Source organism: Schistocerca cancellata, chromosome 3 (genome assembly GCF_023864275.1).
Source record: "Schistocerca cancellata isolate TAMUIC-IGC-003103 chromosome 3, iqSchCanc2.1, whole genome shotgun sequence".
In the NCBI taxonomy this organism is placed as follows: domain Eukaryota; kingdom Metazoa; phylum Arthropoda; class Insecta; order Orthoptera; family Acrididae; genus Schistocerca; species Schistocerca cancellata.
In genome coordinates this window covers 785,859,874-785,873,355 of record NC_064628.1, presented here as the reverse complement: position 1 = coordinate 785,873,355, position 13,482 = coordinate 785,859,874, and the positions used below count along the sequence as shown (strand labels likewise).

Below are 13,482 nucleotides of genomic sequence, written 5' to 3'. Positions count from 1 at the left end.
TTAATTACAATCAGTCGTCCCTCTTAGCTACTTCCTTATCCGAAACACACATTTCAGTTCTGCAACTGTCATCTGCTACGTTGATAGAGTCGACGAACAACAGAATCCACGAAGCCACCCAGGCGCCCCATTTCCTCCTCTTCTTTTATGGTGAGCCGTTCTATATGCCGCCAGCGTTCGGTAGTAACATGTGAAAAAGCTGCGTGCGTTAGTTCCAGTACGTCTGGCTGCTGAAGTCTTCTTATATCTCGCTATTAATCCCTTAACTTGGCTTCAGATCAATTCTGCTGGGATCATGTTGTACTGGTACAGTGGCAAATGTAAAAATGCGGCATTTGTTGGTGTGTTCGATAATGTTAAAACAATTTTTTGTGTTTCTGCGACACTTTATCACTCTGGTTCGTGTGAAACTGCATCTGTAGTGTAAAATAATGGTCATAGTCCGAATAAACAGTTCTTGGCTTGTCATTTTTGTCCTAAAAAGTTAAATTCATTTGTTTCCTTCGTTTAAACAACCTTTATTAACAATCTTTCACAAAATATCGATGATTAAGAATTTATATTTGAAATGGAAACAGGAATTTCGCGTGCAGTGTCTAATTACAAACAAAACGTGCATAATTTATAAAAAAGGTAATAAATTTTACATAACGAGTTGTAGGTATTTGAAATTGAACGGGGAAAAAAAGGAAAGAAGAATGCCCAAGGTGAGGCTCAAACCAGCGATCTATGAAATACACCCACGTGCCTATTACGTTACCGATTACGCTAAATGTCCTACGCGTATGCACATTCTGCTGTATCAAATACAGTACCTCGGAAAACTTCAAAGCCAATTTTTTTCTGTAAATTTAGGACAAACACTAGGAACAACCTATTTATCAGCACTTTTAAACCGTGTTGCACTCGCGTGTTTCACTACGGAGCAGGAAGCAGCCTCAGCCATTTTCATACTATGGGACTTAACATCTGAGGTCATCAGTCCCCTAGAACTTAGAACTACTTAAACCTAACTAACCTAAGGACATCACACACATCCATGCCCGAGGCAGGATTCGAACCTGCGACCGTAGCAGTCGAGCGGTTCCGGACTGAACCGCCTAGAACTGCTCGGCCACCGCGGCCGGCTACGTTTTTATGTTTTGGTCCATACTACCTCCTCCCGAAATACAAAAAGCGAAGAGCTTGCAGTGGAAGAGATTCGTTTCATAGTGTAGAAGACGATCGCGTGGTCATATGTATTAAGGTATTTGCTTTAGAGCCCTGTTTACCAGACTCCTTTTCAAGTTTAGTAAGGAACCCCTCCCTAAAGTCTGACGGTGTTTTCTAAACACGTTGCATACATACTTACGTACTAGGAGCATCCAATAAATAACGCAACCCTTTTTATCTCAGCCAATTTCGGCTGAACAAAATGTAGAGCTCCTCGTGAAATATTCCCGCTTCAGTTTCATGAAGTTCCGATAGGTCGTGGCGCTATACGTAGCCTTCATAATGAAGTCTGTAGAGGAAGTGTGTTCCTAGGAGAGAGCTGTCATTGAATTTCATTTGGCGGAAAAGAAGAGGCGCTTGCAAACTGTCTACAGACACCTGCAGTGAACAAAATCACAGTGAGTAATTGGGCGAAGCGTTTGTCATTATCGCAACAAGGTCGTGCAAACCTGTCCCGTCTCCCGCGCACAGCTTGACTCTTGCAGTGTTGCAACGTGCGGACAATCTGGTTGGAAGTGATCAACGGATCACAAACACACACTTGGTAGTGCTGATACACTCGTCAACCAAGTAGGGGTGCCTGCTTGGTTCCTTGCCGCCTACGCACCTTCCGACTTCCATTTGTTTGGCCCAATTTGGGCTGCAGTCCACTGGTAGCAGTACAATGATGATGGGGAGGTTAAGGCGTTGGCTCCGACATCGACCAGTAGATCGGTACCATGTGGACATACAGGCCCCCCCAATGAGGTGGCGTAAGGCCGTCGCATGGAACGGAGATTATATTCAAAAATAGTATTTTGTAGCCAGAAGAGTGGGGATAATATGGTGCATTGGAAACCTGAATAACACCAGCCTAGTTTCAGGAAAAAAAAGTGTTGCATTGCTTAATGAACACTCATTTCGTTTTTATTATATGTATGGATTCTGAAGTACTGTCAGAAAAAAGCTGCAAAAACCTTCAATCTGATCCTGAGAAGATTTAAAAATGGTGCGAAGTGCGCAAACTTGTTTAAAGAGTCCAGAAATGTAAAGACGGAACGCTACGCCAAGACTAGTATCCTGTGATTATCATTGTATTACAAAAGGAATCAGTAGACCCAAAGAACTTACTCTTAGGTATAACACTTTGTAGGGCATGAAATGGAATGGCCACATATGCTGAGTCGTAGGTAAGACAGTTGACAGACTTTGGATCTTTGGCAGGAAACCGGAAAACAATTAGTCTACATAAGAGACCATTTGTAAGTCACAGGTGTTTCTTTCATCGTTGCTCAAGAGTGCTGGTTCAAAAAATGGCTCTGAGCACTATGGGCCTTAAGTTCTGAGGTCATCAGTCCCCTAGAACTTAGGACTACTTAAACCTAACTAACCTAAGGATGTCACTCACATCCATGCCCGAGGCAGGATTCTAACCTGCGACTGTAGCGGTCGCGCGGTTCCAGATGTAGCGCCTAGAACCGCTCGGCCACCCAGGCCGGCAAGAGTGCCGGACCAGTGGTGTATCAGAGGGTACTGGGCGTATTGTAGAAGGGCCTCAAGAATGGTCACAGGATTATTTTACCCATGGAAGAAACCGAAAAATCCGAGCTGGCGAATGCTTTATTTAAGACTATTCTGTGAGAAGCTACTTGCAAAGTTGAAAGAATAACTATGAAGTGTAGAATGTAGAAATATATTTCTTCCTCCTACATATAGGTCTCTTAGCGACCGGGAAGACAAAATTGGACTAATAATAGCACGCAGAAAGGGCATTTATCCAGTCATATTTCCGTTCCCCTTATGCGATTTGAACGGGAAGAAACTCTAACATGTGGTACAGTGCTAAGTACCCTCTGCCTTGCACTACAGAACGGTTTGCAGATTATGTATGGAGGTCGTTATGGGTTTTTGAAAGGACACGGCCGACTTGCTTCCCCACCCTTCCGTAATCTGATGGGACCAATGACCTCACTGTTTGGTCTCCTACCCCAAATCAACCAACCAATCAAGAATCTGTGAGACCATTCAGTTGAGAAACCTACCGCAACAGGCCACGGTGCTGTAGTCGGCGTGGCTCCACATCCCTGTCTGTACCTCCCATAACGTCATTTACTCAGTTTCTGCATGTCTTGTAGCGGTCCGCGCTGAATAAGATGGTTATTCAGACATTTGGCAGATGGTGACGTTAAGATGACTGGACAGTGTATAAATGAGTCATCCAGTCGTAGAAACTTAGGGCTATCCGTGGTATGTTGGGATGGGCCGTTAGTTTTTCATTAAATTCTAATAGCGAATAGCGAGGTTTTTCTATCGATATGTGAACGGAGTTCCAGACTGGGTCAGGCAGCGTAGTACTGTGACCGGCAGGTGCGAGTTCGTGGTGAACGCGAGCAGCGCCGACAGCGACGAGGTGTGGACGCTGGGCCGCGGGCGCGCGGGCACCGTGCTCAGCCCGCGCCACACGCTGCCGCCCAACACGACGTGCCGCTACCTGTTCGCGGGCCAGCCGCAGGACGTGGTGTGGCTCTACTTCGTGTCCTACTCGCAGCAGCCGCTGCTCTCCGCGCAGCCGCCGCAGCCGCAGCTGCAGCCGCACGGCCTCGCGGCCGCAGCCGCCGCCAGCAACGCCACGGCCGCGCCGCCGCGCTGCTCCACCAGGCTGCGCATCTGGGACGGCGGCGGGGTCGACTGGCTCTCAGGTAGGGCGCAACCACGCTAATCTTTGTTTACAGTCCATTTCCTCACAAAGACGGACGTGCGTCCACACTACTATAAACAACTGGCGACAATAAGAGCGACTCGACTGGTGAAGCCTCATTGTTGTTGTGGTCCTAAGTCCAGAGACTGGTTTGATGCAACTACTCTATCCTGTGCAACCTACATGTGCTTAGTGTGTTCATTTCTTGGTCTCCCTCTACGATTTTTACCCTCCACGTTACCCTCCAGTACTAAATTGTTGATCCCTTGATGCCTCAGAATGTGTCCTACCAACCGATCTCTTCTTCTAGTCAAGTTGTGCCACAAATTCCTCTTCTCCCCAATTATATTCAGTACCTCCTCATTAGTTACGTGATATACCCACCTAATCTTCAGCGTTCTTCTGCAGCACCACCTTTCGTAAGCTTCTACCCTCTTCTTCTCTAAACTATATATCGTCCATGTTTCACTTCCATACTTTCAGAAACGACTTCCTGACACTTAAATCTATACTCGATGTGAACAAATTTCTCTTCTTCAGAAACGCTTTCTTTGCCATTGCCAGTCTACATTCTATATCCTCTCTACTTCGACCATCATCAGTTATTTTGCTCCCCAAATAGCAAAACACATTTACTACTTCAAGTGTCTCATTTCTTAATCTAATTCCCTCAGCATCACCTGATTTAATTGGACTGCATTTCATTATCTTCGTTTTGCTTTTGTTGATGTTCATCTCATATCCTCCTTTCAGGGCACTGTCCATTCCGTTCAACTGCTCTTCCAGGCCCTCTGCTGTCTCTGACAGAATTACAACGTCGTCGGCAGACCTCGCAGTTTTTTTATTCCTACTCCAAATATTTCTTTTGTTTCCTTTACTGCTTGCTCACTATACAGATTGAATAACATCGGGGATAGGCTACAACTCACTCTGATCCTCTTCTCAAACACTACTTTCCTTTCATCCCCCTCGACTCTTACAACTGCCATCTGGTTCCTGTACAAATTGTAAATAGCCTTTCGCTCCCCGTATTTTACCCCTACCACCTTAAGAATTTGAAAGAGAGTATTCCAGTCAACATTGTCCAAAGTCTACAAATGTTATAAAAGTACTTTCGCGTTTCACTAATCTATCTTCTAAGATATGACCTAGAGTCAGTATTGCCTCCCGCCTTCGTTCATTTCCTAACCTTCTCTGAGGTCGGCTTCTACCGGTTTTTCCACTCTTCTGTAAGGACTTAATTTCCGTATTTTGCTACCGTCACTTACGAAACTGATAGTTCGGTCGTATTCACACCTCTCAGTGCCTAAATTCCTTGGGATTGGAACTTTCACATTTTTCTTGAAGTCTGAGGATATTTCGCCTGTCTCATACATCGTGCTCACCAGATGGTAGAGTTTTGTCATGGCTCGCTCTCCCAAGACTATCAGTAGTTCTAATGGAATGTTGCTTAATCCCGGGTCCTTGTTTCGACTCTGGTGTTTCAGCCTTATACACCGTCATTTTCAAGTGGCTATACCTACAGTTTATTTTTTAATTCTTTATTCCAAAACTTATTAATTATACAATTTTGACCCACTACTTTGTGTGATTAGTGGGCTGAAAAAGTGGTACAATAGTTACAATTGCAGCTAATCTAAGTTATATTTAAGTAACTAGTTAGTATGTAAGCTACGGGATAAGTGCAATGGGCAAATTAGTTGAGTTAGTTAATTATATATGAAAACAGGTAACCTAACTATTGACGAGTTAGTAATGCCTACAACGTTACATATGTGTCAGCTGAAAGTATAAACCTACTTATAGAGCCTTGCTCATTGAGCTAAACGTAATGAGCGTGCCCCTGACACTGGGCAGGCCAAGATGTTAATCGCTGCGGGTTCCTAGAAATAGTACCTAAAAACTAAGTCCTACAACTAAACTTATTCTAAGGTCAAGTTCGGTTCGTTGTCCAAATCGGTGAAGTTGCACCCCACTCCTCCTAAGTCCCGAAGCGCGGCGGATTCCAGACTGAGGAAGTCGGCATTTCCGCGCCCAGGCGGTATTGGAATAGGGTACCAGACTCTATAGGTGTTTAAGTAAATCTCTCATTCTTGCTGGTTCAAGTCTCTTAGATAATCATTTAAGACCTTTTGCGATACCACGTTAGCCAGATTGTTAATGGTCTGAAAGGTGTCGTGTTGTCTAAGTAATCTGTATGTGTCATAGTGTGGCAGTTGGTCGCGTAACATTGAAGCTACATCATTGAAAAGGGGGCACTCGTAGACTACATGGTCAGGAGTACCCTCCGGAGCACCGCAGTCAGACGCGGGTGTTGCGTTTTTCCCGAATCAACATAAGTATGTTGGGTAGGGTCCATGTACAGTGAGAAAGTGAAATAGTCCCCAGGTTGGTTCGAAATATGTCATTCCCATCCGTTCCCTAATATTTGGAAGAAAATCAAAAGTTCTGCGTCCCGTTTCTTCAACTTCCCACGATTGTTGCCATACCTGGTCCCCTCGAAACCTAATCTCAGCCCTGTTCCCAGCCCTGCTGCCTAAAATCTCCTCTGTTTTCTCGATATTCCCCTTCTTTGCCCAATACCAAGCGACCTCTTCCCGAATTTTGATGCCCAGGGGGCAGAGCCCCATTATGACTAACAGGGTTCCTCCCGGCGTAGTCGTGTATGCCCCCACTGATCTCACTATCATATTTCTCTGGACTCTTCTCACTGTCATGGCAGGCACCACTCTGTGTGCCCAGACTCCGGAGCCATAACCCACTATTGAGGTGAGTATACTATTGTGGTATAGTTTGATGAGATGTGGTGGGAGATGAAATCTTTTGTGTCCAATTGAAATGAGGTTATTGAGTACTTGAAGGGCTCTTTGAGTTACGGTGTCAATGTGCCTTCTGAAGGACCACCCTTCATCAATGATGATTCCAAGGTATCGAGTCTCTCGACGCCGGAGAACTGGTGAGTCCTCAATCCTGACTGTTGGATTAGGAATTAGCTGTCCTTTCAGATGAAGGTATGTGGACTTGTCAGGTGAGATCTTCATCTTTGTGTTTCTATTGCACTTTCTATCTTGGGCCCTATATCTTACCAGCTACGGCCGCCGACCAGTAGGAGAAGGCCATCTGCGTAGGCTATCACCTCTAGCACTACATCACTTTTCTGTAATTTGTCTAGTAAGGGTTCCATATGGATGTCCCAGAACAAGGGACCTAGTACAGAGCCCTGGGGACATCCTTTTGTGATAGTTTTTCTCACTCTTGTGCTAGGAGATGATAGCCAGACCTCCCGATCCTCGCAATAGCTCGTCAGACACCAATATAGCGGCCGTGTACACTCCTCCTCCCGTAAACAGGAGAAGAGCGAAGGCCACCACAGGTTGTCGAAGGCGCCACTTATGTCTACCATGATACCGACAACGTACTTTTACGGGGTAGAGCCACAGACCTCAGCTGCCAGGGCGATTGCATCAGATGCCGATCGCCCAGGCCTAAAGCCGAACTGCCTGTTGCTCATCCCGCACAGCACTCGGTGTGCAGCCAGTCGTCTTTCTAGAACCTTCCCAAGCAGATCGAGCAGGCAGATTGGTCTATAAGATTTTATTTCTGCTGGTCTTTATCGGGTCCTTTCTTGATTATTACTACATTTGTCCTCTTCCAGATTCGAGGGAACTTTTTCTGCCTGAGACATGAATTATAGAGGTGGGGCAACTATCTGGCGGGGAGGGGGAGGGGGGGGGGAAGGAATTGCACCATCTCTGCCACAAGCCGTCCGGCCGGGGAGCTTTCCCCCTCTTCAGGGATTTTATATCGGAAACCACCTCCTCTTCAGAGAAGGGGTAGCCTGCCGTTACATTTTCATACTCACTGTTGTTTTCATCACGCAGCTGTCGTTGTTCATCTGTCTCTCCATCCGCATATACTTACATTTTCTGCTGCATTGAGCACACATCGTAATATTAATAAGTGAATATGAAAATTAAAGGATCAATTTTTAATATAGGCTATACAAGGACGCAAATGAAACTTATATGATTCGGAAGGTTCTTTGTCGTAGAAGTGCAGAAGGAAAAAACATGTGAAGCCATTAAGAGTGGTAAAATAAATTAAATGCTTTCATGTTCCTAACTCTGATGATACCTTCTATGCATTAAAATCTCCAATACTTGATCAACGAAAATTGTTGTGCTACCAACTTTGCCAGTGTACCAATCAGGTGGTATGGCAGAAATAACACATGAAAGTAACGTTTCGTGAAATGGCACTCTAAGGACGTTCATGTTTAAATGTTGCAGATGGTTCATTTGCTGTAAGACAGGAATGCCGGACAGCTACACTTCCACAACTGTTACGTCGTTAACGTTGTGAACAGTGGAAAGCGAAACGTAGTAGCGGAGCCGTCGAAGGCAACAAACGCTGTTCATTAGCATCATTTTTAACTTTCTTTTGTCTAAGATTAAACACACCAAACTTGGTATTCGTCTGCCACCGTCACCACAAAAACTGAAGTGTTCTTGAATTTTGTTTTTTTTCACTTTGAATAGCTGCGACTTCCTTTATTATACGGAAACTATATTTGTTTTAGGGTATGCCTCGAAGAAGAACACTAAACGGGTCGGACTGAAAGTCTAAGAACTAAAGAGACACAATTTTTCTGTATACAAAGTAATAGGAATAGTATAGACGGTGATAATAATAATCCTATTGCCGTTTCGAAAGATAAATGTAAATGAGCACTGAACATAATTCCAAATAATTATGAGAGCTATAACTGCGGTTTGAAAAATTTACAGTGCAGATTTTGTAATGCAAATCATTTCGCATCTGATGTTACTTTACACGTTACAACGGCATTCACATCGTGTTGTTATAAGAGAAAAATTAATTTGCTGCCGTTAACACAAGATTTAGGTTCCAACGCACTGCATCAAGGACTCACTTCATATGTTAGAACAATTTAAAAGAAATCAAAGAATTATCTTCAGAAAACTCGTAGCTATAACACAGCGTTTACTATGGGTCATTTCTGAGGCTAAAACTTAAGGTACAGTTTTACATGGTGTATAATCACTTTAAGATGCATTTTTAGCGTAGATCAGCCCCACTGACTCAACTGTTTGAATTTCGGCCACAAGCAACACTAGTAAAATATTATATCAGTCCTACCAAGATTTCTAACAACTGAGTATCGGTTTTAACTAAAAGTTCGCAACATTTATTACAGAATAATGTACATATGACAATCCGGTTGTGATTAAACTTCCGCTATTTGAGTCAATGTAGAACGAAAACTATTAATAGAATGGGTACCCGACTTTATGGGAATGAATGATGGTAGAGTAATGAAACTATGTGGAAACATTTATAAGGATATAAGGAAGAGGAACGCATTTTAATTTCCTCATGAGCTGATAACATTTGTTAATTACGTACCATATTTACGATCCTGTTACAAACGTTGCTCAACGTGACGACGATCTTCTGCATCTGCAAGCGCACTAGAGGGTGCTCTACTGCTGCCCGAAGCTACGGTAGACCATGGAATGTTCAGCTGTCATGGCACAGTTCGTGCATCAAGTGAAGATCGCACAATGCGTCCAGCATTCTCAGCCATGACGAGAAGGGAGGAGAGTAGGATACAATCCAGCGAAATGAAGTTTCCGAGAAGTATGCTAGGGAAGACGAGGAGAGACAGAGTGAAAAATGAAGATGTTAGGAAGGAAACTGGAGTGGAGAAGCTGACTGAGAAAACTGAAAAGAATAGATTAAAATGGTCTGGGCATGTGAAGAGGATGGGAGAGGGAAGAATACCAAGAAGAATGAAGGATTGAGGGCAAGAGGCCAAGAGGAAGACCGAGAACAAGATTGATTGATACTATAAAAATGAGTTTAAGGAGGAGAAACCTGATATGCAACCAAATTGTGGAAGAAGAATGGTGGAAAGACCGAGTAATGTGGCGAAGAACGAATGATACTACAATCCGACCAGATGTTGGATAGAGGGGAAACAAAGATGATGATTCAGACTGTCCACTGCATAATTTGCGTTGTTAGTAGTGTCATTGTCATGGCTTCCCGTTAGGCACCGGCAGAGTTAAAAAGTAAGCATCAGTGTGTATTACGGTTGCAGACAGGCAACATTAGTCTGCATAAGGTGAGCAGGGCTTTACTCGTTAAGTCCCTTTATCACAACGACAGAAATAGTGCTGCTGCTCTTCGCTGGGTTCGACTCATTAAATGAATACGGAAAGGTCATGTTTCCGCACCAATCTTGAAGAAAATGATTCGGAATTTTGAATTAATTACCGGATTTTCCTTGGAGAGGTCGACGATAATTGCGCCACAAATTGTTGAAGTTACTGTTGCTATGGTTGAGAATTCTGGACGTATTGTGCGATCTTCAAGTGATGCACGAACTGTGACATGACAGCTGAACATTCCATGGTCCACCGTAGCTTCGGGCAGCAGTAGAGCATTGACTAGTGCAGCTGCAAGCTGTCTTGGATGCAGATGGTCGTCACAGTGAGCAACGTTTGTAACAGGAACGTAAATATGGTACGCAATCAACAAATGTTACCCTCTCATGAGGAAATTAAAATGCGTTTCTTTCAGTGGTTTATTCGCTATTTCTCTTCCTCATATCCTTAGAAATGTATACACATAGTTTCATTATTCTACGATCACTCATTTGTCACGCCGGCCCTCTCAAGTATCGAAAGTTTACTTATAACCACCCTGTATATAGAGTAGTTATTTCTCCTTTGGGGAGCGCTGACGTTTGGCACAGTATTTGGCTGGTAATCACTTCCTGTCAAAGCCCTAATCAGGTTAGTTTACACTTGCAGAAATTTGTTAGTTAATTTGGAGGTGAACGGTGGCAGTAAAGGCGAGTGGCAGCCTCTGCTTCGCTGGCATTAGACGTAAAAGCTGGCAGGACGTCGACCCTACAACTGGACCAGCAGACTCTCCATCTGAACTCCAGTTGATTCTCCACTTCTCTCTACTATCGTCGGGCTGTGCGGCCACCTTAACTACGTAGCGGGCGGAAGGATATTCAAGAGCACTTTAATTCCGCCAACGTAACAGGCGCTATAGAAAAGGGCGGCAAAAGCGGCGATCTGTACGCCCGACCAGAACTAATTATCGTCTCACCACTTAACAACTTCTCAGACAACCCCTCTAACTCCGCTGTAGCGTGTGGATTCTCGATGCCTTTGATACAGCTTATTCCATGACGTCAAAAAAAGTCAAGACCTTGACGTCACATTTAAAAGCCTTCTGCGATAAGAAAAGTCATTGTGAAGTTCAAATATAAAATCTTACAACCCACATCCATGCCCGAAGCAGGATTCGAACCTGCGACTTTAGCAGCAGCGCGGTTCCTGACTGAAGCGCCTAGAACCGCTCGGCCACAGTGGCCGGCTGCTAATCTGATTTCTATGGCCTACTTTCCTCGCCCGTCATGTGTTATTTTGCTTCATAGTTAGCAGAATTCCATTTCTTCTCCTATGTGGTTCCCTAGTTTGATGTTAAGCTTATCGCTGATCTCATTCCTGCTACTCCTCGTTACTATCATGTTCCTTCACCACTGTCTCAATCAATATTCTGTGCTCTTTTGAAGGTTCATTCCAAACGTCCTGAAACTGTTCTTCACTCTCACTGAATCATATCACTGATGTCCTGTCAACTGCTGGCCACCGTGGCCGAGCGGTTCTAGGCGCTTCAGTCTGGAACCGCGCGACCTCTACGGTCGCAGTTTCAATTCCTGCCTCGGGCATGGATGTGTGTGATGTCCTTAGGTTAGTTAGGATTACGTAGTGCTAAGTTCTAGGGGACTGATGACCTCAGATGTTAAGTCCCATAGTGCTTAGACCCATTTGATCCATTTTTAAAACCCTGTCACCCTGAATTTTAATCCCAACCTTGAACCTTTCTTTTATGTCAGTTATTGTTCGTTCGGCGCCGAGATTGAGCAGTACTGACCTAATACTACATTCCTGTCTTATATCCTTTTTAATCCGAGGATTTTGATCATGGTCTTCCATTCTTGTCATTCATTCTACGTTCTTGTTTTCATTATATTTACCCGTGTTCCCCTGTTCGAACACATAGCATCATCCTGCACTGACGAACCCTTATTCCAGCTCTAAAAATCGTATGAATGAGTACCGATTTTGCTTAAGTCTCGGGTACGCTATGATCGCAAAGTCAAAACTGCCTCTCCATAGCGCCCTTACCTTTTGGAAAGCCGAACTGATTATCATCTTGCAGATCCTCTATTTTCTTTTCCGTTTTTCTGTATATTAGTCTTGTCAGCAACTTGGCTGGATGAGTGGTCAGACTGATTGTGCGATACTTCCCGCACTGTCTCACGTTGCTACCTTCAGTATTGTGTGCACAATATTTTTCGGAAAGTCTGACACATACATGCTAGACACACACGTGAATAGCCGCATGATGGCAGGTGCCAAGTACGCTATCTGATCAAACGTATGCCGACAGCCCTACGTAATGTAGAATTGACTAGTAGCTGTCACAAAAGGCGGAACAGGCAGAATAAAAAGAAGCGGGTAGTATTGTGTTGTCAGCATAGAAATAGCAACAGTAGAATGGATCGGTAAGAAAAGCTAACTGACTCTGAACGTGGACGAGTAATTCGGTGTCACCTGCATAACAAATCAATCAGGAACATTTCACCCTTCTAAAACTGCCTAAGCCGACTGTTGGCGATGTGATTATGAAGCTGAAACGCGAAGGTATAACCACAGCGAAACGAAGACCATGCAGATCTCATGCAAAAACGGACGGCAACGGGCGACCATTACGAAGACTGCTTGTGAAAAACAAATCACTTGCAGGCAGAGGAAGGAATGTCCACCACTGGTGGCTGAGTGGTCAGTGCGACGGAGTGTCATACCTAACGGCCCGGGTTCAATTCCCGGCTGGGTCGGAGATTTTCTCCGCTCAGGGACTGGGCGTTGTGTTGTCCTTATCATCCTTTCATCCCCATCGGCACGCAAGTCACCGAAGTGGCGTCAACTCGAAAGACTTGCACCAGGCAACGGTCTACCCGACGGGAGGCCCTAGCCACACCGCAGCGGAAGGAATCACTCGCGAGTTCTAAAGTGCTACCACTAACAGTCCAGCTAGTACAGCGACTGGCGGTAGTCGGCAAAAAATAATGGGGTACACTGGTCGGGCAGCTCATCGTATGTCACACATTGCTGCAGTGGATGCTCAACGATGCTTGACGTAGTGCGACGTGCGACAGTGTATGAGTGGAAACGAGTGATTCAGAATCTCGCTGTAGCCTGTCACAATTCGATGGAAAAGTTTGGGTTTGGCTAATACCTGGAGAAATTTATCCATTACCATCTGTAGAGCCAACAGTAAAGTATGCAGGAGGTGATGTTACGATATGGGGGGTGAATTCAGTAGTTAGGGTCTAGTCGTTGAGTGAAGGTACTTTAGAGCATTGCATACTGTGTACAGTAGAGGAAAGGAATCGATGAGCATGACTATGCACCCTCTCATAAAGCAGCGTCTGTGAAGCACTGGTTTGGGGATGGCAACCGAACCGTGAATTTACATTCAAAATC

At 44.6% G+C, this 13,482-nt stretch overlaps 1 protein-coding gene across 1 annotated transcript in view; it reads left to right on the top strand.

The window, feature by feature from the left end:
• Positions 1 to 13,482, top strand: part of LOC126176565 (uncharacterized) — a 469,138-nt gene that overhangs the window by 385,264 nt on the left and 70,392 nt on the right. The window contains exons 8-9 of the mRNA XM_049923725.1: positions 3,559 to 3,874; positions 5,899 to 5,907. Of these exons, the coding sequence (XP_049779682.1) occupies positions 3,559 to 3,874; positions 5,899 to 5,907 (325 nt within the window). The remainder of the gene's footprint in view (positions 1 to 3,558; positions 3,875 to 5,898; positions 5,908 to 13,482) is intronic.